We start from the raw sequence: 26176 nt of genomic DNA, 5'->3' as shown, positions 1-26176 counted from the left end.
TTACTTGCAAGTCTTAGACTCTCTGAGTAAGCCAGAGTATGGACAAAATCCATTTAGTTGCCATAACCCATGGCTTTGCCATAATGTAAATTAATTATCATTTAAGTTGCAGTGGTTGTGCAAGGGGTGGTTGTCCTCTCGGGAGGCTGAGTATTGACCTTTACTAGATTATTCAAAAGAGAACCATTTGGTTTAAAATGCAAGTGTTACAAGTGTACAAAATTTGTTTTCACTTGCAGATTATAGGAATTGAAATATTGATAACCATTAAAATCATCAAAATCTGTAATAGGCAACCAACTTGGCTTCCTAACTGGTGTGGTATTACAATTTCCTTTAAAGTTACAAGACACAGAGTGTCCATACCTGTAGAGGGCGCCACAGAACAAGGTGACTCTGGGCACAGAATGACAACATCAGTGGGCAAAGCAGCTTTGATGCTCTTGTACAATGAAGATGTGAGGTCAGTGTACATATACACAACCTTTTTTTCTTCTGCTACTTATCATCAACTCTTTCTGCTGCTTATCAGTTCTCAAGGCTCTGAAACAAGCCTCGCCAGGGGAAGGAGAGAGGAAGGGTTCCAACTTGATCAAGAAAAGGGCTTTCAATGCAGTCATGATCTTTTTGGTGTCTACTTTTGTCAGCTACGTACCCCTGATCGCTGCGTACATTGATGATTAAGAAAATAGATTAAGATTAAGTGTATCTGGCAGCCGTTGACTTACTGTATAATGATTTTGCTTGGAGCTATCTATCCTCTCCTTTACCTTAGGTCTGGGAAATGCCTAGTAAGCAATTATTTATGTTCACGGGATGAAAAAAAATTTGGGACTAATAGATATCACCATAAAATTCAGTTTAATAAATAATGCATTATCTTATCAAATCAAAAAAACTCATTTTGAGAAAACGGCCAGTAATTGCAAAATATTGAAATAACTAATATAATTAGAAAAGACAAAGTGTAGTAAATTAAACACCTAAACGTGTATTTTGGACTTTCCACCAGTCTGAAAGAAAGACATGTTATTAAATCAAAATCAAAATTGACTGGTGCAGGAAAAAACTTCTTGTCTGCAGTGCCTCGCTATGTAGGAGAAACTAATCTAGAAATTGCTGTTCCTGTAATTTACTTTGTTGTTTTGTAAAATAATATAACACACAGTATTTATATGCTCTGCTCTACCATTTGCAAAAGCCCTCCAGTAGCTTTAAGGGATGGATTTTTCCAGGACCACGATGCCATGCAGGACCATGATATGGGGTAGAGAGTCTTTGTCAGGGACTGTGCATCAGCCCTAGCCCTGGCCCCAAAGTACCTTGGGCTTGTATCACAACACAAAATTATTGAGTTATCTAAATATGCACTGACTCAGGATTTTTGGAGGGTGTTTAATTAGTAATTGTATGCAGACCCCTAGTTACACAGTACATTCATTGGAGTCATTGGAGTACCAGATAGGTAAATAGTTACTTATATGTCAACTTCTATGGTTTGGTGTGGTGCCAGTCATCCCATATTTAAGACGCTACCCTCTACTTTCACCCACCATTTCACCAGAAATACAAATACAATCTCAGAGATGCATTTGATTATATTTTTTATCAAAGTTATCTTTATGTTTTTCATTGCAGTTTAGGAAAGCACTCACAGTGCTGTTGAATATAAGGCATTGGCATGCTTCAAAGAGCGGGGTAAATCAGATGGCCAGAGAAGATGTTTACGCCCTCGATGTTCCCACATAGCTGCCTGCCATTCAGCAGCTCTACATAGACCTGGTCTCCTTGCTGCAGCGACAGCAATACCGTGTGGGAGCTGCAGTCTTCTGAGTCGTCTCTGTTGTTTTCCAAAGTGGATGCCACCACCTCCATGTTTTTCACAAGCTGCAACTTGTAGTACATCCTCTCGCCTACCCCGCTCACTTTGGAATAGGCCGAGAAGGAGAAGGAGAACAGACCAGGACGAGGAGCTGTGAATAGTCCTGGAATGAGGATCATTTTTCAAAACTGAATTAACACCCGGCACATTTGCACTGCCATGGATAAACAGAGAAGAAATTCCAATAAAATGAATATGACTTTTAAAAAGGCATTAAAGTTAAATCTACTAACAAAATATTAAAGCTGATTAGTTCACCACTCATCTGTGGTTGAAGTTGTTTATCATTCAGAAGTTCTGCAATCACATGAATCATGGTTGGACAACACTTTTATATGGTATTGAAATTGCTGCGTGTGTGCATTTACCCAGGGCGGGGTTGTATCCACTTCCATGGTTGAGGGTGACGACTTCATAAGGGACAGGCCTGTTTCTGGTGAAAGGTCCAAAGCAGTTTGTTCTGCGGCTCATGGAGGCTGTGAACGCAACCCTTATCCCTCCTGAGACAGAGGTAGGTCAACAGGAGAGGAAAAACACACTCTCATGTTGTCAGATGTGTCTTCATCACAGGGCAGAACAATCTCACCTTGAAGTCCAAGCTATTATGGAGCTTTTGATAATATCACCTTCATCACCAAATGGAGTTTGCTCACTTGGGATTGTAGAGTTTAAAAATTAACCTTGCAAACATGAACAAAATATATCTAAACTGCTCCTCGAAAAAATGAAAAGTTGAACATCTACAGTAACAAGAGGTGAGATTGTTTTGTAAACATCTAATTTTGCTTCAGTATGTGCAAACAATAGACTCAAAACAACATATAGTTACAACAACAGTTATAATCACATGAATATGGTCTTGCTTTGAATCTATAGACTATTTCCACCAGTTTCCAGTTTCCATAGTACCTATAACTTCAAGAATGCTGTCACCCAGCTGGGACATGCTCGTCGACAGGTCCATCAATCTCACAAAGATTTGATCCTCCACGTCTTGGAGCTCCGTGGCAGCACAACAGCAGCCCAGCTGGTGCTTGAATGCGCACTCACAGTCCCACTTTCTGCACGGCAGCTCCTCCTGCCACGCCACTACAAATGTGGAAAGAAAGAGAGGAAAAGGGTGTCATTGATTTTGAAATCAGCTGCTGTTTTGCTTTGTTGGGTTGGAAAATAAACTAGCACACTCACACACCATGAGTGTATAGCAACAAATATATGTAATACATACATGTAGCCTTTACAGATTATTTTGCCGTGACAATTCAAGACAAACACCCAATAGTGAAATGCAACGGAAATGTCAGCGGTTGATTTTCTCTGAGCAGGACTGGCAGAACGAATTAATACATCCAGTATAGGTTATCATGGGGACAAAATAGAGAGTTCACACACAAAACCCTGTTCTCTTTATTCCTCTGCACCGCTGGCTGCCAAGAATCTTTGTCACCCATCCATAGCATACCCACCTTACCGGCATGCCTCGTTAGCCCTCTTTCTTAAGGACCTTTTCAATAATTGAACAGTTTGGTGTACCTGCTTCCTTTCGTAGGTCGCTGATAGTGACTTCAGCTCTCACACAGTCCCCCAGCAGGGCAAAGATGAACAGAGTGCATGTTATAGCTCTCATCTCACACCACAAGGAAATCTCTGCAGACAGAGAGGTTTGTGTTCTTTAGTTATACAGAGCAGTAACTAAATGACAAACTTCTTAGTCAGTAGAAAAAATGTATTTTATCAACATATAAGCCGAATTGATTTGTATTTTGTAGTTTGTTTCTTTGAATACATTTGTGTTAACTGACAAAATGATTTCACAGGTTCAATTTCATTAATGGTCTCATTGGTCAAGATGGCCAAAATGTTCCAATTAGCATATATGTTTCAGTTCTTTAATTAAGTTTAGCGTTAATCACACTGCTGGACACTATTTGTCCAGATGTGACTTTGTATTTGTATCATTTTACTAAAAATGGTCACTCACTGCAATCCAACAGTGAAGCTCCTCTTCAATCTGTATCCACGTAAAATCTTTTAGTCCAGCGTTTAAACCACTAGTGATCCTGATAAATAGAAATAGGTTAAAAAAAAATAATAATAATAACACTGGAGTCATGCAGTAGTATGCACAATGACGGCTTGTAAGAGATGTTGCTTTTCAGGTCACTTTTATTTCCAAGTGGGAGGAGAGATCTCTGTGTCCAGTCAACTGGCTCTCCAGTGAACAGTGAACTTCATCCCCTCCCATGCACACTTTCAACCCTGCGCTCCACAGGCTATAGGTGTGACCTGTGAGAGCAGGTTTCACCAGGGACTGTCCTGATAAGCTCCCCAGTGTATACATTGGTTATTAGGTCAGAGGTGTCAGATTGGTTGATGGGATCGCTCACTTTGTTGTTCACGATAAGCCTGCTGCATTATTCCTCTGTACCTGTCCCTCAGTTGGAAACTGATGAAACTGGGTCAAAGAAGGCCCTAGTTTTGTCTAGGCTGGTGTTTCCAATCGTGCATATCTTTATTTAGTCATTGGATCACATGGATGCAGTTTGACATTGTATTTTGACACTAGTGTTATTTTTTTTAAAAACATTTTACATAGTTTTCATGAGTAGTAAGGACACTTTGTAGGTCACAAGAGTTGAATAGTCTATTGTGTATCTCATTACTCATAATTGATACTTTACAGTTCTGTAATACAGCAAGATTAATTACACACAGTAACCTCACCTGTCTCACAATAGTTGGTTCAATGGGTTTTCTATAAAACTCCTCCAAAATAAATGTATTTGTGTTAAGTACAGTGGAAACCATTTATTATTACCACTTATATATTCATTATATGAATTTAAAGTAATGAAACTGACAGTTTTGCCGTTTATTATGTTAGGCATTGCATTATCGGAACATATCAGTCCACCTGACAAGTGGACTCCTTCAACCACAGGTGCTTTCCCCCTTTCGTGCACATTTGTTTTCTGTCACCATTACAAGCATTCATGACTGTTTCTTGTGAGTAGACTACACAAGGTCACCTGAGGACAACAAGTTTAGCTGCTGCACCTCATTGGTTTGTTTTTGGTAGTTTGTTCTCAGACTTTGTTTTTCATTGATAGAAAATGACTTTCAGTGAAACTCCTGTCATAATTTCAATGTGCTCGCAGCACCAGCCTCAGGTAGAGGCCAGAGGCAGACAGGCTACCGTGAGACAAAGTAAATATCATGGAAATAAAGTAAAAGAAGAAGAAAAATAGAATTGCCTTAATTCAAAAGACTTAAAATGAACACTTTAAGCAGACTATTTGAATACTGCTAGCAAATTATTTAAACAAAATATGTACTGCAGTAGTTGATCACTGTAACTTTGAACATCATTGTGTTATAGTAGACTCACAATAGTTTGTCTTTCTGTAGTGGAAGTGGACTACCTGTTGGAGAGAGAGCAAAAATGAGAATGAATTTTTGACTTCTGAGCATAAATACGGCTCCCACTGAATGATATTGTTTCTCAAAAATATGCTGGATGTGTAACTAACAAATTCACCATATAAATTTTACAAAGTGATATTATGTCAATGTTGTGTTCACAGTGCATTTCAAGTGACCACAAAAGCAGTTGCATTTTTAAATATCTTTAAAGAATGACAAGACATTTCACCATAAATAACCAACAGTGAATTTGAATGGATGAAAATGATAAAACACATGCACACACATCAATTTCTAGGATTATTTTTCTTCATTATGAATGAAATTGAAATCTCAGTATTTATAATCAATCAAGAGTTGAACATGGCAAAGTAGAGAATACAGGCTTTGTATTATGAAATTCAATGGGAGTACAAACACTAAACCCAAGTGATGCTTATCAGCTTTGGCCTATAGTGTGAGATATAGAGGAGGAAAGCTATTGTTAAACATGAACACCATAGGATAAGCATTGTTAAAATGCTTCCTATGAATCCTCCATAAATGGCATCAGTGTCACATTACAAGGAGGATCCAGGTAGAACAATTAGTGTATCTTCAGTGTTTATAGTTCTACAAAGACTCTTTATGTTGTGAAATTGTATCCCAGCTATTTCTGGAAATCAGCTAATCTTACTCTTCATAGTCCTTAAGTAGTCCTTATCCCCAGAGAACCTATAGAGAAATTGTTTTCTGTAAACTGTACTGTAATTCAGACTGTAAATTTAGGTGAGGTCAGGATCCAAACTGTTATGTATTAAAAAAAAAAGATCTTACTTCTGAAAACTACACAATTTCTTAGTATTTACTATATGTTACTATTTACTCAAATGATGAAAAAAAAAGCACCATATAGGTCTTCTCTTATGATGTTACATCACAGTATCCCACCCAGGTTACAGAACAGTAAAATAGATGAAGTATGATGTGATAATATACATCATAATACACATGTAAAACTGTCATGTTAATGCATTTTCTATTTATTTATTATTTATTTAGATTATTACATTCACGTCTCTTAAAATTCATTTTTCAGCCTTTAATTCTTGAAGAAAATGGACATTCGTAATTGATTCAACCTGGAGCAAAACAGCGCGAAAGGTTATATTATATGAGCGTTAAGAATCACAGCATAATGTTGTCAGTAAGAAATACATAAAGAACAAAGACAACGTAAGAGTGGCCCGTACTGTGGCTTAATCAGTACTGTATAATTCTCTGTTCTTCACTGCTTGTTAGATTTTTCTGTATATTGTACTTATATACATTTCCTTTAATGATATGAATATGTTCTATGATAGGAATAATAATGGGCTGATTGGTCATGTAGCAGGCACTGAAAGGCACTGAAATATTAAAATAAAAGCTTAGCAAGTGAAGCAGTGACTACTAATATAGTGTCATTTCTTGAAACCAGCTAAATTCTAATCCATTGCATCAGAGTAACAGAAGATTGCACCACATCACTGTATTTCAGAGCATCTACACTAACGGCTACATCAATATTAAGGCACAGTGTTAAGCTGTAGTGCAAAGCGGGGGTTAGTTTCTTTAAAGCATGCTTGGCATAAAGTGGAGTTTTATCTTTTGTTTGCTGATAAATCACTGACAATATACAGAGCACTATCAGTGTTCATGCTATGACCCAATTTGTTTCCCATCCTGGTCGTCATTTTGAAACTCTAATTATGTTTTTTTCTTTACTTGTGTTGTCATACTATGCTGGGCCCTCAGAACATATACAGTATATTTGTTTTGTCTTCAAAAATAGATTAACCAGTGAATTTATGTTTTTGTTTAAACTAATTTAAGTTGTTGAGGAAAGAAAGTTATCATGATCTGCAAGCAGAATTATGCTTCTTTCACTTTGTCATCATAAGTGCCGCTGCCCTTGTAAGCTGTCACATAGCCGCTGGTGTCGGGGATGTCCTCACGCCCGGCTTTTCCTTTGCCTTTGCCTGACTCGTCAAACCGCTCCTTGTGAGCTCCGGTGTACTTGGTGGTATCAGTCAGTCTGTCCACAGCTGCTGCCTTTGCCGCTTTCTAAAAACAATTGAAATTTAAAGTGAAAATTTTATTGATAACAAAGTGGCAATAATTTGACTCCTTTGCTCATACAAGTGAGAACTTATGGTATACACACATACATTTATCCCCCATGCTTACCTTTCTCCTCAAGTCTCAGTTATTTATATTTTTACAACACGTCAATGAATTATCCCAGAAAAGAATTGGTTTGTAATGTAAAGTGTCTGTTTAACTCCCCAATACATTGGATAGGATTTTTCTCTGTCAACTTCCAGTCGTATAATCAAGAATAACTCTGTAGCAGACAATAATGCACGTCCCTAACCTTATTATTATTATTATTATTATTATGGAGCTACACAATGGCAATGGCATATACACCAGATTTAGCCAATAAAACAAAAAAAGAATATGTGAACAAATTGTTATGAAACTCAAACAGACTGAAGTCCTTGTAAGTTCTTACCCAAACTTTAAACATATCTAACCTTACCTAACCTCTCTGAGATAAATGTCAGTATTCTCTCCATTATAACTAAGCTGATCCATTTTGAGGTGTAAACATGATAAGGCATCTGTTATATGGTGGAGGGTCATTCAGAACACAATCACATGTAACATGAGAGGGATTCATGATGCCAGTCCCTGGCTGCTGCGTGCTGAAAGGTGTGTGTGTGTGTGTGTGTGTGTGTGTGTGTGTGTGTGTGTGTGTGTGTGTGTGTTGTTAGAACTGATGAAATACTCACAGTGACTCCGAGGTTGGCAGGCCCCTTACCACCAATGAGACCATAGAGCTGCTGAAGTGCTTCCTCTTTGCTTTTGCCTTTAAAACGTTTGGGAGCCAACTCTGTCATGGCCTGGATGAACTGCTCAAATGTGATTACACGAGCTGACTTAGCCCTGAGGAAACACACAGTGTTGCCAAATGTTTTCTTCAGGAAACTAACAAAATTATCCAAATAATGTCATGTGCCTATTTGCACATGAATGTACTGCCATGGGGCAAACAAAGGGAGAAGGCTATGACTATGACTGTGTGATTATTAGGCAATCTTTGTATTAAAGAGCAAGCACTACAAATTTTCCTACAAAGCTAGGAAAACAACATTAATCCTTCCGTAGACACTTCTGAGAAAGCAATGATGTACCAAACAGCAATGGGATGTAAGTGCGAGTAACAGAAAGACAGACATGAAATGTGATTAGGGCAACAACTATTACTGTACATGCATTGTTGTGACATTTTGTACAGACGTGTTACAGAGAGCATCAATCCTAATACTTTATACTGGATTGTTAACCATGAAATCTGGTGCACATGCCCATGGTGTCCAAAGGATGAAATGACAGTTCCCCACCTTTTCATCTAGCATCAGGTCAGAATTTTAATTGCTTTGGTTTATGATCAAATACCAGCAAAGCTAATGGCTGTACTTTATGTTTAGTGCTAATTAGATGAATTTTGTTTCAACAACCAAACAATGATGACTGCTCACTCTACATGTGAATGTTTTAGCTGTTGAGGGTTGAGCCTGAACAAAATCTTACTTGACTTTGCTGAAAACTATGTCAACATCAGTAGTGGTGACGTTCTTGCCGTCAATGACGTGGCAGTCCTTGCAGATCTTAACAAAGTTCTTGCCATTCATCTCCTTCCCAGTGGCTTTAGTGTCTCCATGGACGGCAAACTTCTGGAAGGCGGTCTCCACTTCTGCTACAGACACTGAGCTCTCAGCCATGCTGACAGACACACACACATAATAAATATAGATTTCTGACACAAAAATTGGGATTCATGTTGGCACAGGTTCACACGCAAACACAAACTGATGTAAACTAATGTTCAAGATATCAGCTTAATACTGTAGTAGCATATGATTGTGTTGTCCAAAGTTTGAAATATCCCTTCAAAATGTGATGACAAAACATCCTCACTCTGGTTGATGATCAATTACTTTTAAACCCTTGAGAGGACAATTTGTGAAATGACTCTATTAGCTGATTGGCACTCCTGCTGCCAAGAATTGGCTGCCATCATGATCAGTCTAAGTGAGCATTTTCTCTCTCCCTCTCATACACACGCACACGCGCAAACATTCACATCCATCATTATGTTGGCATTACTGAAGCTGCTCTGAGGCCAACTAAATTACATTACTGCTGCTCAATCTATAGTGAATCTAAGCGTCTTCCCTTTCTCTTCTCCTCCTCTACTCCATTTCTCTCATACACACTAACACACACTGGCACACACTTGACTGTTACACTTGTGACTGCCGTTTGCCAAAATAGGAACAACACAAAAAAAGTTAAAAGTAAGACATTGATTCCATATTTGAAATGTACTTGAAGTGCATCTAAACACACTTTTCATGCATGCCTAAAGTAGCAGCTTGTATTTAAATTTAGATTCTTTGGATGGAAACATTTTATTGGTTAAGTTGGGTAAGCTGTCTTACCATAAAAACAAATATTATACAAAATCATGTACATAAATAACACTGTAGATTAAATGTTGCATTTCTGCCATGGCTACATGTACTTTTGGCAATAATATTAAATAAATGAAGAAAATCTAATATCTAAACATACAGTTGCATCAATAAATATCCACAAAAATATTATACATTATTTGTCATCACTGGAGCATGAAATAGGACATCTAGTTATGGCGACTGTCAAATATGTAGTCCTAAGACTTGTTTTCTGCTGCTGTTTCCATTACTCCTTTGTTGTATAAGGTACCACTGCATGACACGGTGATGCTGAAAAAGAGAGTGAAGTACCTGCTGCCGTAAATGAAAGGATGCTGGGAAAATATTCAGGAAAATTCTGATTCGCGTACAGCTGCTCGACCTCCTTGTTGTCCTCCTCCTCCTCTTTCTTCTTCGTTCTCTTCTGCCTCTCCTCCTTCCTGCCACTCCCAGGCTTTCGCGCAATGACGACAGAAATGGAGAGATACAGAGAGGCTGGAGGAGAGAGGGAAGGGGAAGGGTGGGGGGAGAGAGTACCAGCTAGCACAGTCAATGACATCATGGGCCTCTCTTGTGTCTATTCAATCTCATTAGCTCCTCGCCTCTGTGCACAGACTTGCTATTGTGGGAAGATTTCAGATTTTGTTTATTTTTTTAAATTTCAATTCATTATTCTTTTCATTTTTGTTATATGTCATCTGATATTTCTTTTGCAACCAATGTTTTTGGGGGAGGTGATGTATAAAAAAAGTGTTTTATTCCTCCATTCTTTACAGAATTTGCTGTTCTCCCCCCTTTCTCCGCTCTATAACATTAAGGTCAACACCCACACCCACTCTCCATGCTCTCCCACCCTCCTGCCTTCTCTCTTCTTCTCTTTTACCGTCATTGTCACAAGAGCCCCCTTGTTTGAACAAAGATGAGAGTGGCCCTTCAAAGAACAAAGAACAAAGAGCGCTGACAACGTAAAGCTGACACATTACAGGAAGGATTATCCCATCTCATCATCATCATTATCTCACACTTCATATCAATCAAACTGAATATCAGACCTGGGATACACAGCAGGCCTCTTTACACACTGATGAGAGCGGGATCTGATTTGTGGATAATCCTGTATTAATAATGTAATATTCACATTGGTATTATTTTATTTTTATCTGATTCAACCTTAACAAATTACATACAGTATTTACTTTGGACTACTAGTCCAAAGATTATTCAACTTCAATAATGACCACATGGCCCAATCCCAACCTGATTAATCCCATCAGAAAATGGTCATCATTGAAGTTGAATAAGTCAAGTTATTGTTACGACCAGAAGCACACTCAAGAAGACGGACTCAAATGCTTGATGCGAGGCAAACAGATGGTAAAAAGATAAAGTTTATTGTTGTACAAGATCACTGAATACAAGGCACCAACAAACAGACACAATCGAAATATTTACTACAAAAACTAACCTGACTAGACTCAAAATCTCAACTAGATACTAACACTGACTAGGATGCTGCTTATCAGCAACATAAGAAAGTCCTCAGCGACCTCTTTTAGGGTAAACAAATTAAACCATAAGTTTAGTTGATTAAAGGTATAATGTTCACAGGAGCAAGCACAGCCTCTAGTAGGTGACTGATGCTGATCTGATCTTGCCTCATTTGTTAGCAGATCACACAGAGATCAGTGAATTTTCATATCAGTGACTTGACTGTCTAATATCAGTGTCATCCGTAATGTTATTATTTCTGAGTGGGTTAGAACAAAATTAATTATGAATTATTGAAAATGAGAGGAAATTAGTATTACTGGGGTGAGCTCAAATAATAAGCAATTACATCCTTTGGTGGAAATTCCTCTCTGGTACCCAATTATTAGTATACAGCATCTAAAATGTGATGTGTGATTTCATGGGTAGATTTAACTCTAACCTGACTCAACCTTTCTCTCTTTTCCTGGAACCCTTTATATTGGCTGAGCCAGGAGCTGGCTTTGAGACAGTGTAAATAGAGCTCCGACTTTACATTTATATTAATGAAACCAACTAATTTTCAAAGCCATTTTAGTCAAGGTCCTATTCAGACATATCTTGCTCCTGTACTTGAAGTTATGTATGTATAGATAAACATTTATATTTTAACCGCTGGAAGTAGATGAAAATTTGATATTTTTCAATTAATTAGTCTTACAAATATAGACTTTTTACTCCCGGATTTACAACATTATTGATACATGTTTTACTGCAAAAGCATGAAAGAATACTGAAAGGCTTTAGTTGTGGCGTATTGTTAGTCTGTGTAATAGACAATCAATGTGGGAGCATGCAAATCCTTTCCTTCTAGTTTTAGTACTTTAGCACCCACTTGCAAATAACAGATTATGCCTGTAAATGAAGCTTTAATTAAAGACGTAAATGTAGTGCTTTCAGCGTCGTCCTCATACCTTGCATTGTTTTTAGGTTTTCAACATGTTCCTGTGGATACCCACATACTGATACTGATGCCCTTTGTTTTGTTCAGAGGATAAACAGAACAAGCTGTTTTGACATCATGCACCACCATGAAACTCACTGCTCAGCCAAATGGAAAGCAGAAGGGTGAGAAGAACTAAGTGTTCCTGCTTGGAAATACTAACCAGTACAGTTAGATTTTCACCCATGGTAAATAATAGTTTTAATGGAAAATTAAATGGTAAATGGATGGTACTTGTATAGCATCATTCTAGTCTCTTCAACCACTGAAAGCACTTTTACACTACAATCACACAATTCATACACAGATGGCAGAGAGTACAATGCAAGGTGCCAGCCTGCTCATCACATTCACACACATAATCCACAATTTGGCATTCAGTATCTTGCCCGAGCACACTGCTACATGCGGCCTGGGGAAGACATGAATGGCACCGCAGATCTTCCAATCAGTGAACAATCTGCTCTACCTCTACAGCCACCCAAATTAAAACAACAGTAGACAGTGGAGCTCCTTCCTGAACAAATCAAATAAGTGTGTATGGTAACTGTGCGTATGTTTCGTGTCACAATGAACCTTATTTTGTAAATATACAAAATGTCAAGGCTAACACAGATATACCAATGACGAAACCCGTTGATGCTTTTTTATATGATGTTTATTCATTCATGTTCTGGGTAGACTATGTTAGCTTTTATTTTGCTGACAACTTAACCTTGCTGTGTGAGTTTACCAGAAATTTGTGCTTGCTAAGCAGATGCCGTCATGGTTGCAGACCTCAGTACTTTCACTCAGATGGTGGAAAAAAGGGTTCTGTGGGAAGACAACACATGTCTGCTTATAGTACAAACAAACCCTTCCCTTTAAATATCACCAGTGAACAGCTTTCTCTCTGGTTTGAAAAGGAGCTCTTCATCTGGTGGACTTACTCGTATAAACCGTTTGAGGATTCACCCATGACACAATCTGACTAAAAACTTTTCTGATCCAGAGTTTGTCTCATCCGACATCATCATGGCTGATTCTAGTTTCCCTTTACCACCAGAGGCTTACTGTCCATTGTGTGTGGATGGACTGAGGGACCCGGTTACCATCCCCTGTGGTGACACCTACTGCCTAGAGTGCATCAAGATCTACTGGGACCAGTTTGACCACATGGGTGTGTACAGCTGTCCACAGTGTCGCGCAACCTTCACCCCACGGCCAGTGCTAAGACGCAATCTGCCTGACGTAAACCATGAGCCACGGCGCCAGCTTCCAGAGCTCACTCCTTTCCCCTACTTGCATCGGGAATCTTTCTGCGATTTCTGTGTTGGCCGTCGCAACAAGGCCGTTAAGTCGTGCCTTATGTGCCTTGCCTACTATTGCGAAACGCACGTCAAGCCACACTATGAGTCGTCCACCTTCAAGAGGCACAAGCTGGTAGATGAGACGGGGCACCTGGACAGGAAGATCTGCCCCCAGCATGAGAAAGGCCTGGAGCTGTTCTGTCGCTCTGACCAGATGTGTATCTGTGTGCTGTGTACTGTCAGAGAGCACCGCAGCCACAATATTACCTCAGCAGAAGAAGAACGCATTGAAAAACAAGTTAGTTGGTATAAAGCGGAGAGGCACTCACTCCAACTGAAGCTACATCCAACATGATTCAAAGTGCCCCCTTAAAAAAGCCTGTCCTCTTATTGTCTCGTTTTTCCAACAGAAAGTCTTGGTGGTAACCCAGTCTGAAGTCCAGCACATCATTCAGGAGAGGATGAAGGAGCTGCAGGAGCTCAAACATAATGTGGATGTTCTCAAAGTAAGATCAGGCATTGCCTAATCAAACATGTCTGTACATTTTAAGATATGACCTGAGCTACTTTGCAAAAACATCCATGTTAAAGCCACTATATATAGAATTTGAAAACATTTGGCATCATGTGATGGAAGCAAATGTCACACCCCACCCTTTTCTTAGAGTTGTGCCCAGCGAGCACAGGCAGAAAGCGACAAGACATTCCACGAGATGCTGCAGGCGGTGGAGCGCTGGAAGGCTGAAATCAATCAGATGATAACAGCCAACATGCAGTCAGCGATGTCGCAGGCTGAGGGCTACGTGGACCGTCTGGGGCAGGAGATACTGGAGCTGCAGCGCAGAGATGCAGAGCTACGGCAGATCCTCGAAACAGAGGACAACATTCATTTTTTGCAGGTGCTGAAAAATCATACAGAGCTGCAAGAAATATTGGACTGGCATTCATGTCTTAATACCTGTCATTTAGTATAACTGCAGTGTTTTGAGCTTGTTTTCTGAATCATAGAGATCATATGTATTGATTTCTTTCTTGTTGAATAGAATTTTCCTACCCTGTGTGTTCCTCCTGAGGCCATGGTGCCCAAAGTGCTCATCAACCCTCAGTTCTCCTTTGGAGAGATGAGCAAGACAGCCACAGAGATGAAGGAACATCTGGATGACATCTGTAAGAAGGAACTGAGCAAAATCTCCAAGACAGGTTTGTGTCCAGGCAATACTGACAAAGTATCCGCATAGTGTGAAACCATAAAGTGGACCAGTGACAGACTAACCTATTGCTGTATGCTCCTCACAGTTAGTGAAACCCCAGTGTACATACTTTTGCCAAGAAATGGAGACAAACGACTCAAAGGTATGTGTCTGTCAACTGAAATATATGCATCTTTACATTTGAAAGAGGGAAGAGAACAAGGAAATGAAGACAGAAAGTGTTTCAAAGTTCTCTCACTTGATGATTGTAATTATGTGATTCACCGTAGATTTATTTAAAATAAACAATAACATAAAATGTATCACAAAATAATATGTTCCCATGCTTTTCTATCCAAACAGTTCCTTCCAGAGTTGATTTTCAGGAACCTAAAATCAGGACAGACTTCTTAAGATGTGAGTAAAGTGTTTGTGTTCGGTGCATCCAGTGCCGATCACTGTTGACAGAAGCAAAGTGACTACTTCGACATATTTGTTTTTCCTCGACAACAGCAATATGGATTTATATTTATTAATATAGTATTTAGTTGTTGACACATCTAAACATGAACAAATGTGCATTGTTTTTGGCTGTCTTTGCTCAGACTCCTGTAAGATGTCCTTCGATCCGAACACAGTATACAAAGAGCTGGTCCTGTCAGACGGGAACCAGAGGGTCACACGGAAGAAAACAGTCCAGTTTTATTCAGATCATCCAGACCGCTTTGATGGCTTCTCCCAGGTGCTGTGCAGGGAGCCTCTGACTGGTTTCAGATTTTACTGGGAGGCTGAGTGGAGCGGAGAGTTTTCCATCGGGGTGGCCTATAAGAGCATCAGTCGCAAGGGGAAGAATTCGCACAGCCTGCTGGGCTACAATGACAAGTCTTGGAGTCTCCTCTGCTCAGACTCAGGCTACTCTGCTTGGCACAATAGGGTAGACCGAGACCTCCCTGATGCTCCCAGGGCCACACGAATTGGTGTGTATCTGGATTATGCAGGCAACACTGTGGCCTTTTACTCAATAACTGAGACTATGGAGCTTATCCACAGATTCAAAGCTCAGTTCAGTGAGCCTTTGTTTGCTGGTTTTGGAGTGGGCTCCTCTGTTACCCTCTGCCAGCTGAAGCAGAATACTGTACCTTACTGAACGGGGAAGTTGTGGGTCCATTGTGTCCCAAAGTTCATAGTGAAGGGTACAGAACTCACAGGTGCTGTATACGTTTTAAATACTGACTTTGCAGTACAATGTAATGCTGTAATTCTAAATCCCTCTCTTGCACAGATTTTCATGTTGTTGTGATGACACTCTGTATGTTCCTATAATATACGATGATACTGTCACACTAAATTTCCCTGAATTGTAATTTCAGGGCTGTTGATTTAAATCTGCCAATGTATTTGTACCAACATCTCTCCGAGTTCCTGTTTGAAGAGATATTCATGTAATACTGACACTGCAAGTAACAAAGCAATCCTCTAACGCTTACAACAGAAGTCCTATATTTAACTGTAAAGTCTTATGAGCATTAACATGTCGTAGCTGACATAATCTGCAGATGACAAATATATTCATGCAGTATATCTATGTGCTATGTTTATGTACAGTAAGAAACAAAGATCTACATGCTGCTGCTCAAGATTGCATTCTCTTATAGAGAGCAACTTTGTAGACATTTCACAAATACACATGCATTTACTGTACAGTTTCACCGCCCTGGGGTTTTGGTATTTCTCCAAACAAAAGATGTAACAACTGCCTTTAGGAGTTTAAGCAAATCCCGCTTTGTAAATCGAAAGCCGTAGCAACAGTCGACAGCCGCTGGCCACCATGTACCACAAAGATTTACACCTGAGGAGTATCACAGGATGGATGGTTGCAATTTATCGACATAGCTCTGCATCAGGGGAAATTTTCTGAATAGACAGAGTGATATAGTGATCCAGGAAATACCAAATGCTCAAGACACAGCGGATGGCTTTATCCACAATCTGTTTGAGGGGGATGAAATCAGAAGCTATTTCTTGTCGCCATGGGTAGGGGGCACAAAGACAAGGTTTGCTGCGTATGCAACTCCCACCAGGGTATTGGTATTGGTATTGGTATTTTTTTCAGGTGATGCACACAGTGGAGTTATATGAGTTATTTTTCTGTATCATTTATACAACCAATAAATGCGCATTTTCTTCTTGATGATAAACACATTAATCAACAGTGGGCTGCTGAGCATATTCATGTTGTGGATGCATGTTTAATGATGCACAGACTGCCATACTGTAAATGTCTATGTGATCATTTGTAAATCTTATTTATATATATTAATTAATCATCATCTTATTGTTTATTTACACTAGACTTATTTTTAATTTCTTTACTTCACTCAAATTTAATTTCATCCAATTTTTGTTCATTTGTAAGACAATATTCCTTCTGCACCATGCACATTCATCTCATATTTATAAGATCCAGTGTACACAACACATTGTTATACCACCCAATAAACGGACAGTTGACTGAAATTCAGTGACCTCTCCTGGCAAAAAGATGTTTTAATACACACCTCACACATCATATCAGGAAATGGCAAAATCTCAGAGCGCTGCTCCTGCCACTTTTACTTCACAGCCATTAGGTATTAAGGCAAACAGCTGTTAATACAGGATAGAAGCTTAGGATCACATAATATTATATTTCATTTTACATTTTAAATGTATATGGTGTCTTCCATGCTATTGTTATGAAATTTGTACCTTATCTGGAACTTTCACAGTGACTCATAGGAGGAAAATTAGTCTCACTAGCTCACATTTGCAAGAGAAATGATGCAAAGGTACAACACTGATTTGCATGTTTGCCACGTTGTAGACACAAAGAACAAAGTGCAAACATACAGGTATTAGAGGAAGTCAACCAGCAAACTACTAGAGAAATGTTGGTGACTTCTATATTGTTCAAATTGAGTGTAGCAGTATTAGCGTATATTTCAACAATCATAATTGTTGTGTAAAATCAGCCTACATACATTTCGACTGCAGCAATCCATGTGTTAAAAAGGCTATAAATAAATATCATTATTCTATTCTATCCTCTACAAAGAGTAGAATAATAATATCTGTACAAGCTTGCATGCATGTGCACTTGCATGTGCCTCCTTACACACAATGTGGGGCCATTCATAAAAAATAACTGCAACTCCATGTAGAGAATCAAAAAATGCACAGGGAACCTTTTCGACATCATCAAGACATTATGATCTACAAATAAGTGAAAAGATGCAGTACATCTTAAACAGCACAACAATGACAATACATACATGTATGTATGTATTTAGAAAAAAAAACATATATGGACAGATAGAAGGCTTTAGAGGGAAAAAAAGTACTTTAAAATCACTTTAAATAGTTCAACTAAATAGAAAAAAGATTTCAAGATTTATATCAGAGAATAGTAATGTCAATATAAAACTGAAAAATATCCCAGACATCACTGGGGGTCAGTGGTTGTTGAAGTACTCTGATCTTTTACTTCAGTAAAATAGCAATACTACAGTCTAGAAATAGTCAAAGTCAAAATATACTTTAAGTATGACAAGTAGTCAAAAGTAGGATGTTATGCAGAAAGGCCCATTTGAAAATAACAGAATAGCTTTTTTTTCTCCCTCAGGGATCAATAAAGTCTTATTGATATAATAATGTCATAATTTATTTGTTGATTATATGTTCTGGAAAATAACTAGTTACCAAAGTTTCAAATGAATGTAATGAAATAAAAAGCATAATTCACACAACCTGGTTTCAAAGCCAGTGAGCCCTATTTTCAGAACGTCTGTTGTTATTACTATTAACAAAATTTCCATTTGCAGCCTGAGTGCTGATGGTTGTTTTTGTAGTCCATTTGATTATGCCAACAGTAAACCAAGTAATAGGAGCCTGCAGGGATATTTGTGCATCACTTCAAACCTGCACCTCAATGCTGCTTGACCAGAACTCTGACTCAGAAACTGCGCAACTCTTTACCAGGTTTGAAACGACGTTTGTTGAATTGTGTAGAGTCTGTCATGGCCATGAACTGCCTCACAAATTATTGTGAAGGTTTGCGATGACAAAGGTTGCTGTGCATTCTTTATGTTGTATTAACGACACCAAAATGATCAAATGAACATTACATTTCAGGTTGGACCTTCCGAAGCTGTGTCCTCTTCTTCATAACAGACACAAAATGAACTCCACCTCCATTGTTACATTTTATCAAGTGACTTTAGTCACCACTTCAGTTTCAGTCAACAACATCCTGAGTCTTCCTTTGAATGGTTATGTCATTTGGCTGATATTGGCAGGCACCAGTGAGACTTTGGCTACAGATTTTTTTTCTCTCAACCTGGCTATGTCTGAGCTCTTGTTCTCTTTGCTCAGCGTATTCTATTTTGCTTATTTATTTTTGGGATCGTTCATCTGTTTTGAGGCCTTTATGTTCTCAATTGGCCTCATTTTTACAGCCCGTCCTCTCTTCCAATGTTGCATTTGTGTCGAGCGCTATGTTGGGGTTGTCCACCCTGTGTTATTTCTTCGGTTTAAACCTCTGAGGTACAGAGTGGCCTGTTGTTGTGTTGGCTGGTTAACTGCCTTGGTTTCCTGCATCTTCTCTAAGCATATAATTTCAAATCCTCTGTATTTTTATGTGTTTTTTGTCCAGAATTTACTCTTTTTCGCTGTAATGCTTTTCTGCTGTCTCTTAGTTCTCAGGGCTCTGAAACGCCCTGGGCCAGGAGATAAAGACACAGAGAACAAGAGGAGCAATACAGTGAAGAGAAGAGCCTTTAAAATTATTTTTCTTGTCATGATTTCCATGGCCATTAATTTCTCTTTGTTTGTGGCTGCTATTCCACTGCAATGTTGCTTGACGTCTATGGAGTTTACCAGTGCCCTCACCATTTGCATAAGCTTAGCTTTAACAATTGGATTTATACAGCCCCTCCTCTACCTCCACAGGGCCCAAAGACTTCTCTGCTTCACAGAGGTCTGATTATCACTGTCAATATGCCTATGTACATGTATGCACTGTATACTGTAGTATAATTCAACATGTTTTCTGGTGGTTTTGGTTTATACTAACATTACAAACCACACATTTGCAAGAATATCATACTCTTCTTTTGGTTTAGGATTAAAATTGCTGTAATACCAGTCAATACCCATGGCTCACAATCAGCATGGGGGAAAATAGTGGAGGAAATAATGCAGACAGATGTCTGCTTGAATTCTGCTTTGATTCTATTTGATTTTTGATGGTGACATATTTTCTTATTGTTTGTGCCAAATGCAGTACAATAAATCTTGTACATTTCTTTTATTTGTTTTTAAAAATGTCTTTGTTGTTATCATCAAGATTAGAGAAAGATGGTGGTTTTAAAAATATATGTATAAGAGAATCTTATCTCTTGTGTAACTAGCTTAGCCAACGGTAACAAAAAGTTTTCTAAGTTTTAGACTTTATAGTACAGAGGATGAAGCTAAACACTGAGTGAAAAAATGCCAAACAAGTCACAAGTTGCATTCCCCAATTATTACCTGTAAGAAATCACAGGTAAGAATCAAAGCCACGCTTTTTTGAGTGAGTTCTAGTCACAGTATTGTACTGTTAGAAGGCCTTAAACAAATCCAAAAAGTGCTCTCCAATTATTTTTCAGTCACATACAAAGTGGCCAAAATCTGAGCAATGTTAAAAGTACTTCACAATACCTCCTAGCTTAATGGTTTATTTCAAGCTGTTGAGTGGAATGATAATTGAATCTATGATAAAAACGTTCAAAATGACTTAAAGAGATCAGAGAGGTAAACAGTGTGATGTTGAGCTTTCTCTGAATGGAGGCTCACTCAGTGCTGCTCAGCTTCACTGCATGTTATTTCCCACTGGGTGGCAGTGTTTCCCTTCTTTGTCTGTTTGTTTAATTTAAACATCAGGTCAGACTGATACCTGAACCTCTGTATCACAGTAAGAAAAGCAGTTTTATTCAGATGTATTGGCAGTATTGTCACTACGTTGGGCTGAACAGTAACGTCCTGCATCACAATCCACAACCTAGTGAATCTGGTACAGATTATCCCATTTCTGTTATGTTGGCTGTGCATGAACAAACATATATCCTCCTTTTTTGTGAATAAACAATTATCATCTATAATTGTTTACAGTGACTGCCTTCAAAATTCTTGATATTCATGTGAACTGTAATGTGATGTCCACCTTTTGTTAAAATGCACTATTTCTATTTTAGGCTAAAAAGTGACAAAGTCCTAAAGAATACAGATTCATTATAACGATTTAAATATTTTTTAAATTAAATAAGATTTAAATAGATTTAATAAATCTAGTGGATCTTTTACTTACCACTTGTGCAGTACAAATTAAATCTAATTTTATACTGTAAGATTTGTTTCTTTCGAGGGGTTTCTTCTTACAAATTAAAATACTTAATATGCTGCATCCAAAAATGTCATTTTACCAATTTTTTTGCTAACTGTATGTAAAACATGTAAGACTGCTTATTTCAGAAAAGAGAAATTTGGCTCTTCGTTTTCGTAATTTTTTCTTCATTATTTCTTTGTTTTGCTTTTGCAGCCATCACACACGTCATCAACAGAGTTTGGACCCATGTCTAGTTGAGTGACTATATTTGACCCTGGTTCAGCAAGTGGTAATTGCTTACTTTGCTATTAATTGAGTTTACACATCCATGAATTATGCATGTCGAGAAAATTTAACACCTTCAGAAAAATGGGCACAGACTGAAAAACAGGGGATTTAATCACTTTTTTAATAGTTTGACCAGATTTTAAGACAATTGTTTTCTTTCATGCAGCCAGTTGTAGACACCACATAATACAAAACTGAGCTTCATAATTTATTATACAATTCTGAATACATTTTCTAGACATCACTTTCTGACTATCGGGCTTTTAAAATTTTAGCCATGATTTTGTATTTTTTGTTAACATCAAATAGTGCATTGAATGTGCGAGACTGCTTATTTCAAAGAAGAACACAATTCAAAGTGGAAAGATCTTTTCCTGTGCTTTTCAGTTTATAGACCACCTCACATGGAAGACTCCTCTGGTCAGATCTCTTCTCAATCTTTGTGACTTTAAAGACTTCATAAGGAGGAATCAGGGCTTCTCTCTCTGACTCCCCAAGCTTAGAGTACAGTGAGATGTCTGCTCCAGAGCATGTGACTATCTCAAAGCATGACTTGTCTCCAAATCTTGCAGTGCTGGGGTACCAACCCATTGAGGTGGAGGTAAAAGAACCAAAGCGGATCATCTTGTTGAGAACATCTTGGCGAAAGTAGCTGTTGACTCGACGATAACCAGTGAGACATCTTTCTGCTTCGGGTTTGCGAGCGTTCAGTTTTTGAAGGGCATCAGTTAGAAAGAAGTGAAGTGAATGATACCTGAACGTGGTCTTGTATTTGGATTTCTGGGTTCTAACTGCATTATTAAAATCAAGATAGACTGCTGGTGTGTCAAGAGAATAAACATAAATAGCCATGATCTTTTCTTTCCCCAACGAGGTCGAAGGTTGCTTTCCCATTTTACGCTTCCATTTTTTGTTGTAATATTTTTCTGCTTCACTCCAGGCCACGGTGAAATTTTTGTCTTTGTTTCTCTCATTCGGCAGGTACTCCTTCTTCACTCTGTACTCCATTTTGTCGTTGCAGCCAGTGTACATATCATCAATGGCGTTTGGAGCCAAATCCAGTGGAATTTGATTGTTTAACCCAGGATCTGCAGAGTTCTGAAGAATAAGAGGAATAAAAACTTACTCACTTGTTGGTCATTACACAGCAGTCACACTTCAACAGGCTGCCAATCAGCTTATACACTACCTTAGTAATTGCTACAGAGGCTCCATATGTCATCAGCATTGCTGCCCAAAATGACATCATTGCCATCTTCCACCAGCACAAAAACCTGCACATAAAAATACTTCTTCTAGTAAACACAACATTTGCTTTTTTCTGTATAAATCGTTAAATTTTCATTCATCTTATTAGAATCTGTTGCCACCCTGCCGTCCTTGCTGAGTAATCAGTCAATTTGTTGACTGTAAAACATGTTCAGTTGGATCAAAATGGGTGAAGTGAGCTGCTTAATATTTATTTCAAATCTATATCAAACAGAGGAAAAATTAAGACTACTGTTCACTTACCAAAGTTAAGTTACACGATCTACCACTACTTCAGTGACTTGTGTGCTCTGTTACGCTGAGCTCCTGCTGGTCTTTCACCAGCTGCAGTCCATTCCAATCAAGGGTGGGACCTTCATAAGGACTACACAGTCAAGTTATTCCTTTTTGATCACAAGGCCTTATGGGCCTGAGCATCGGGTATTGAACAATTGTACCTAAGAAGACAGCTGAGAAGGATGTTTCAATTTTATGAGTAACTCTTAAATTACCATTGTGGGAGTTAGGGAGTTATTAGGAAATGTATGACTCACAGAAATTTAGAACAGTAACGTCCTGCATCACAATCCACAACCAAGTGAATCTGGTACAGATTATCCCATTTCTGTTATGTTGGCTGTGCATGAACAAACATATATCCTCCTTTTTGTGAATAAAACATTATCATCTATAACTATAATTGTTTACAGTGACTGCCTTCAACTGTAATGTGATGTCCACCTTTTGTTAAAATGCACTATTTCTATTTTGGGCTAAAAAGTGACCTAAAGAATACAGATTCATTATAACAATTTAAATATATTTTTTAATCAAATAAGATTTAAATAGATTTAATAAATCTAGTGGATCTTTTACTTACCGCTTGTTGTGCAATACAAATTAAATCAAATTTTATACTGTAAAGTTGTTGAACAAGTTTCTTGTGTGTACAACAAATAAACATTCAAATGAGTTTCTATCAAAGATAATTTATAATACTTAATATGCTGCATCCAAAAATTTTATTTTACCAATTTTTTGTAAGACTGCTTATTTCAGAAAAGAGAAATTTGGCTCTTTGTTTTCATCATTTTTTTTCTTCATTATTTCTTTGTTTTGTTTTTGCAGCCATCACACACGTCATCAACAGAGTTTGGACCCATGTCTAGTTGAATGACTATATTTGACCCTGGTTCAGCAGAGTCCTTTAAAGAAATTCTATATTAGACCATATACATTGTAAAAACAAATGTCTTGCTTTGTAGCCAACTTGTGTCTCTTTGAAATTAATTGAGCTGCAAACTGAAACAGTCAAGCAAAGATTGATCAAAAATCCACTGTTGGGATTTTTATGTACCCCAATTTGTACCATCAAGTAACCACTAAATTTGAATTGTCTCCAGGGAAATTTGATCAACAATAATCAACAAAATAGGAACTTGTTGTTTTGCATTTATTGTGCATAGCATGGTCAGTGAAAACTGAGCTGGTGAACACTGGTTCACTGGTTTTAACTCTCCAAAACATCAGGTCTGAATTCTCTCAATGACAAACACAACAAAATAAAGCATCCCATCAACACACTGTCACCCCTCTTTGATCAGTGATAAACTCTCAACATCATCAGAATAATCGTCAGCACCAGCAGAGCACCCATCACTGCAACCACAAAACACTTCTGCCCGCGTTTTACAAGGACTAAAGAAATTATAATCAACAGTGTTATGCACACTGACATCATCTCAACACTGCTTGCTTGCCACTGTGTTGAAACTGCTCCATAATATGTTTTTATTTGCCTTTGATTTAATTTACAATTTAAATCTCTCCGTGGTATTTTGGTGCTCTGTAGCTTGTAGACCACGCTGCACCATGGGTCATTTGTCAGGACATCAGTGATTTTGAAGACCTCATAGGGTGGAATCAGCACCTGTCCCATTTGGTTTGCAGCAGAGTAATATGTTATATCAGCACCGAAGCATGAATGGATCTCGAAACAAGACATATTTCCATTAAAATCAAATGACTGCATGCTTGAGGCCACCAAGGTGAAAGCACCAAAACGCATGTTTGTGTTGATGACATTGTGGCTGAACTGTTTCCGTGTCCTGTGATAGGTGGTTTTGCAAGATGTCTCATTGTGGCGCAGAACTTGAACTGCATCGGTCAGGTAGAAGTAGAAATAGTGGAACATAAATCCGTACGTGCCGTACTTGTGTTTCCCTGTTTTCACTGCGTTGTTGAAATCCTGTTGGATATTTTTCACTTTTGTGTACATGTACATGACTATAGCATGGTCCTCTTTCAGGTGCTTGTGCACAGGTGTCTTTGCGTTACTTTCAGCTAAAGCCCAGGCAAAACTGAAGTTTCTGTTGAAGTGCCACTCAAACACACCAAAGAGGTCGATTATAGAGGCTGTTTCAGATCGGCAGCCGTCAAACATGTCATCAATGGAATCTGTCGCCATATCCAGGGGTAAACCACCAGTCGTAGTTTTCTGCAGTGACAAACAACAAACAACTCCAGTGAGCAAAACATTTAGCTGCAGAATGAGAATATTCGGAGTGAATTGTAAAAAACAATGGAATTGTGATGACTGATTTTCTGCTCTTCCTGGCACAAACTGTGTTTCCGGTGCATACAAAACAAAGAACTGTCATCCTACCTCAGCAGGTTGCTGAGGCCACCAGAGGAGTAGAAATGGGTCATGATACAGGAGGAGCGCCACCGCCAAAAACACACAAAAGGTTGGCCAGTTTCTCAGTGACTTCAGTGCACATACTGGTCCTCTGGCAAACTTCATACCTAAATGAAAAGAAAGAAGATACTTCTTAAAATTTAAAGCTTATTCAACATCATCACTATGCACCACACTTTGTATTATTATTTTATTTAGATGTTGTTTTTTGTGCTTAAGTAAAGGTAGAAGTACCAGCCTGGTGGCTGCAATAGGCTGTAGTCTGGACACACACAGTATTCCCATATAGTCTGATCCATCTATAAAAATCCTAATATTCTCCACCAACAATGTGTGAAATCTGAATCTGAATCTTACCTTTCCCCTGCCAAGTGATTTCAACAGCAGCATGGTATTCCTTTGTGGGAAAAAAGTGGCAGTGCAGATGCAGTGTTGTCAGCTAGCAAAGTTCCAGCTCACAGGAATTACAGGTAAAACCACACAGCACAGACATTCATCTACACCTTTGATCGAAGGCACCAGAGCTACTGTGTCATGTTTACACAGCATTTAGTGTTTGGTGAGAACCTACATAAAAATTGAAATAGTTCTTACTTTTGGCTCCTAGTTAGGAGCATGTTAGTATCAAATGTAAATGAAATTCTTGTAGCACAGTGGCTCTGTTATTTCACTATTTGCATTACGAGAGGGAGGTTCTACATGTGGTAATACTAGCAAATCCAGTCAAGTAGCTTGCCATGGTTA

At 38.4% G+C, this 26176-nt stretch overlaps 5 protein-coding genes across 8 annotated transcripts; 1 reads left to right on the top strand and 4 right to left on the bottom strand.

The window, feature by feature from the left end:
• Window positions 1-1686: 1686 nt before the first annotated feature.
• LOC139199386 (complement C1q-like protein 4) lies at window positions 1687-3509 on the bottom strand. Its single transcript, XM_070828450.1, has 4 exons — window positions 3416-3509; window positions 2792-2971; window positions 2251-2382; window positions 1687-1985 (listed from the first exon to the last, which is right to left on the bottom strand). Exons 1-4 carry the CDS (start codon window positions 3507-3509, stop codon window positions 1687-1689), a joined length of 705 nt encoding a protein of 234 aa, XP_070684551.1.
• A 3108-nt stretch (window positions 3510-6617) lies between these two features.
• Window positions 6618-10263, bottom strand: tppp2 (tubulin polymerization-promoting protein family member 2). Its single transcript, XM_070828041.1, has 4 exons — window positions 10162-10263; window positions 8924-9115; window positions 8122-8275; window positions 6618-7390 (listed from the first exon to the last, which is right to left on the bottom strand). The coding sequence occupies exons 2-4, from the start codon at window positions 9112-9114 to the stop codon at window positions 7199-7201; spliced, it is 537 nt and encodes a 178-aa protein (XP_070684142.1). The 5' UTR covers window position 9115; window positions 10162-10263; the 3' UTR covers window positions 6618-7198.
• Window positions 10264-13333: 3070 nt separating this feature from the next.
• Window positions 13334-16184, top strand: ftr84 (finTRIM family, member 84). 3 transcript variants are annotated; one of them, XM_070828146.1, is made up of 7 exons: window positions 13334-13906; window positions 14019-14114; window positions 14274-14507; window positions 14652-14808; window positions 14905-14961; window positions 15162-15215; window positions 15404-16184. In XM_070828146.1, exons 1-7 carry the CDS (start codon window positions 13334-13336, stop codon window positions 15943-15945), a joined length of 1713 nt encoding a protein of 570 aa, XP_070684247.1. In that variant the 3' UTR covers window positions 15946-16184. The 3 variants fall into 3 exon arrangements, with proteins under 3 accessions (XP_070684247.1, XP_070684249.1, XP_070684250.1); XM_070828148.1 differs by having other exon boundaries at window positions 14905-14967; XM_070828149.1 differs by having other exon boundaries at window positions 14905-14971; window positions 15172-15215.
• Window positions 16185-21725: 5541 nt separating this feature from the next.
• Window positions 21726-23084, bottom strand: LOC139199280 (NAD(P)(+)--arginine ADP-ribosyltransferase 1-like). The gene is made up of 3 exons (XM_070828328.1): window positions 22999-23084; window positions 22676-22760; window positions 21726-22584 (listed from the first exon to the last, which is right to left on the bottom strand). The coding sequence occupies exons 2-3, from the start codon at window positions 22739-22741 to the stop codon at window positions 21823-21825; spliced, it is 828 nt and encodes a 275-aa protein (XP_070684429.1). The 5' UTR covers window positions 22742-22760; window positions 22999-23084; the 3' UTR covers window positions 21726-21822.
• Window positions 23085-24179: 1095 nt separating this feature from the next.
• LOC139199001 (ecto-ADP-ribosyltransferase 4-like) lies at window positions 24180-25945 on the bottom strand. 2 transcript variants are annotated; one of them, XM_070828004.1, is made up of 3 exons: window positions 25790-25945; window positions 25400-25539; window positions 24180-25231 (listed from the first exon to the last, which is right to left on the bottom strand). In XM_070828004.1, the coding sequence occupies exons 2-3, from the start codon at window positions 25535-25537 to the stop codon at window positions 24335-24337; spliced, it is 1035 nt and encodes a 344-aa protein (XP_070684105.1). In that variant the 5' UTR covers window positions 25538-25539; window positions 25790-25945; the 3' UTR covers window positions 24180-24334. The 2 variants fall into 2 exon arrangements, with proteins under 2 accessions (XP_070684105.1, XP_070684103.1); XM_070828002.1 differs by having other exon boundaries at window positions 25400-25945.
• Window positions 25946-26176: the final 231 nt, after the last annotated feature.

Source organism: Pempheris klunzingeri, chromosome 3 (genome assembly GCF_042242105.1).
Source record: "Pempheris klunzingeri isolate RE-2024b chromosome 3, fPemKlu1.hap1, whole genome shotgun sequence".
NCBI classification, from domain to species: Eukaryota; Metazoa; Chordata; class Actinopteri; order Acropomatiformes; family Pempheridae; genus Pempheris; species Pempheris klunzingeri.
Note: the sequence above shows the minus strand (reverse complement) of the source record. Positions and strands in the feature narration are given on the sequence as shown.

What these genes read in the sequence shown, in the direction of transcription:
- LOC139199386 (XM_070828450.1), bottom strand. Translation starts at nt 3,509, where the DNA reads ATGAGAGCTATAACATGCACTCTGTTCATCTTTGCCCTGCTGGGGGAC. An exon ending in CGACCTACGAAAGGAAGCAG is followed by an intron (nt 2,972 to 3,415) that starts GTACACCAAACT and finishes CCACATTTGTAG; the next exon opens with TGGCGTGGCAGGAGGAGCTG. An exon ending in TGGATACAACCCCGCCCTGG is followed by an intron (nt 1,986 to 2,250) that starts GTAAATGCACAC and finishes TCCTCATTCCAG; the next exon opens with GACTATTCACAGCTCCTCGT.
- tppp2 (XM_070828041.1), bottom strand. Translation starts at nt 9,114, where the DNA reads ATGGCTGAGAGCTCAGTGTCTGTAGCAGAAGTGGAGACCGCCTTCCAG. An exon ending in ATAGTTTTCAGCAAAGTCAA is followed by an intron (nt 8,276 to 8,923) that starts GTAAGATTTTGT and finishes GTGTTTCCTCAG; the next exon opens with GGCTAAGTCAGCTCGTGTAA. An exon ending in CTGCCAACCTCGGAGTCACT is followed by an intron (nt 7,391 to 8,121) that starts GTGAGTATTTCA and finishes AATTGTTTTTAG; the next exon opens with AAAGCGGCAAAGGCAGCAGC.
- ftr84 (XM_070828148.1), top strand. Translation starts at nt 13,334, where the DNA reads ATGGCTGATTCTAGTTTCCCTTTACCACCAGAGGCTTACTGTCCATTG. An exon ending in AAGAACGCATTGAAAAACAA is followed by an intron (nt 13,907 to 14,018) that starts GTTAGTTGGTAT and finishes TTTTTCCAACAG; the next exon opens with AAAGTCTTGGTGGTAACCCA. An exon ending in ACAACATTCATTTTTTGCAG is followed by an intron (nt 14,508 to 14,651) that starts GTGCTGAAAAAT and finishes CTTGTTGAATAG; the next exon opens with AATTTTCCTACCCTGTGTGT.
- LOC139199280 (XM_070828328.1), bottom strand. Translation starts at nt 22,741, where the DNA reads ATGGCAATGATGTCATTTTGGGCAGCAATGCTGATGACATATGGAGCC. An exon ending in CCTCTGTAGCAATTACTAAG is followed by an intron (nt 22,585 to 22,675) that starts GTAGTGTATAAG and finishes CTTATTCTTCAG; the next exon opens with AACTCTGCAGATCCTGGGTT.
- LOC139199001 (XM_070828002.1), bottom strand. Translation starts at nt 25,537, where the DNA reads ATGAAGTTTGCCAGAGGACCAGTATGTGCACTGAAGTCACTGAGAAAC. An exon ending in GGCCTCAGCAACCTGCTGAG is followed by an intron (nt 25,232 to 25,399) that starts GTAGGATGACAG and finishes TTGTCACTGCAG; the next exon opens with AAAACTACGACTGGTGGTTT.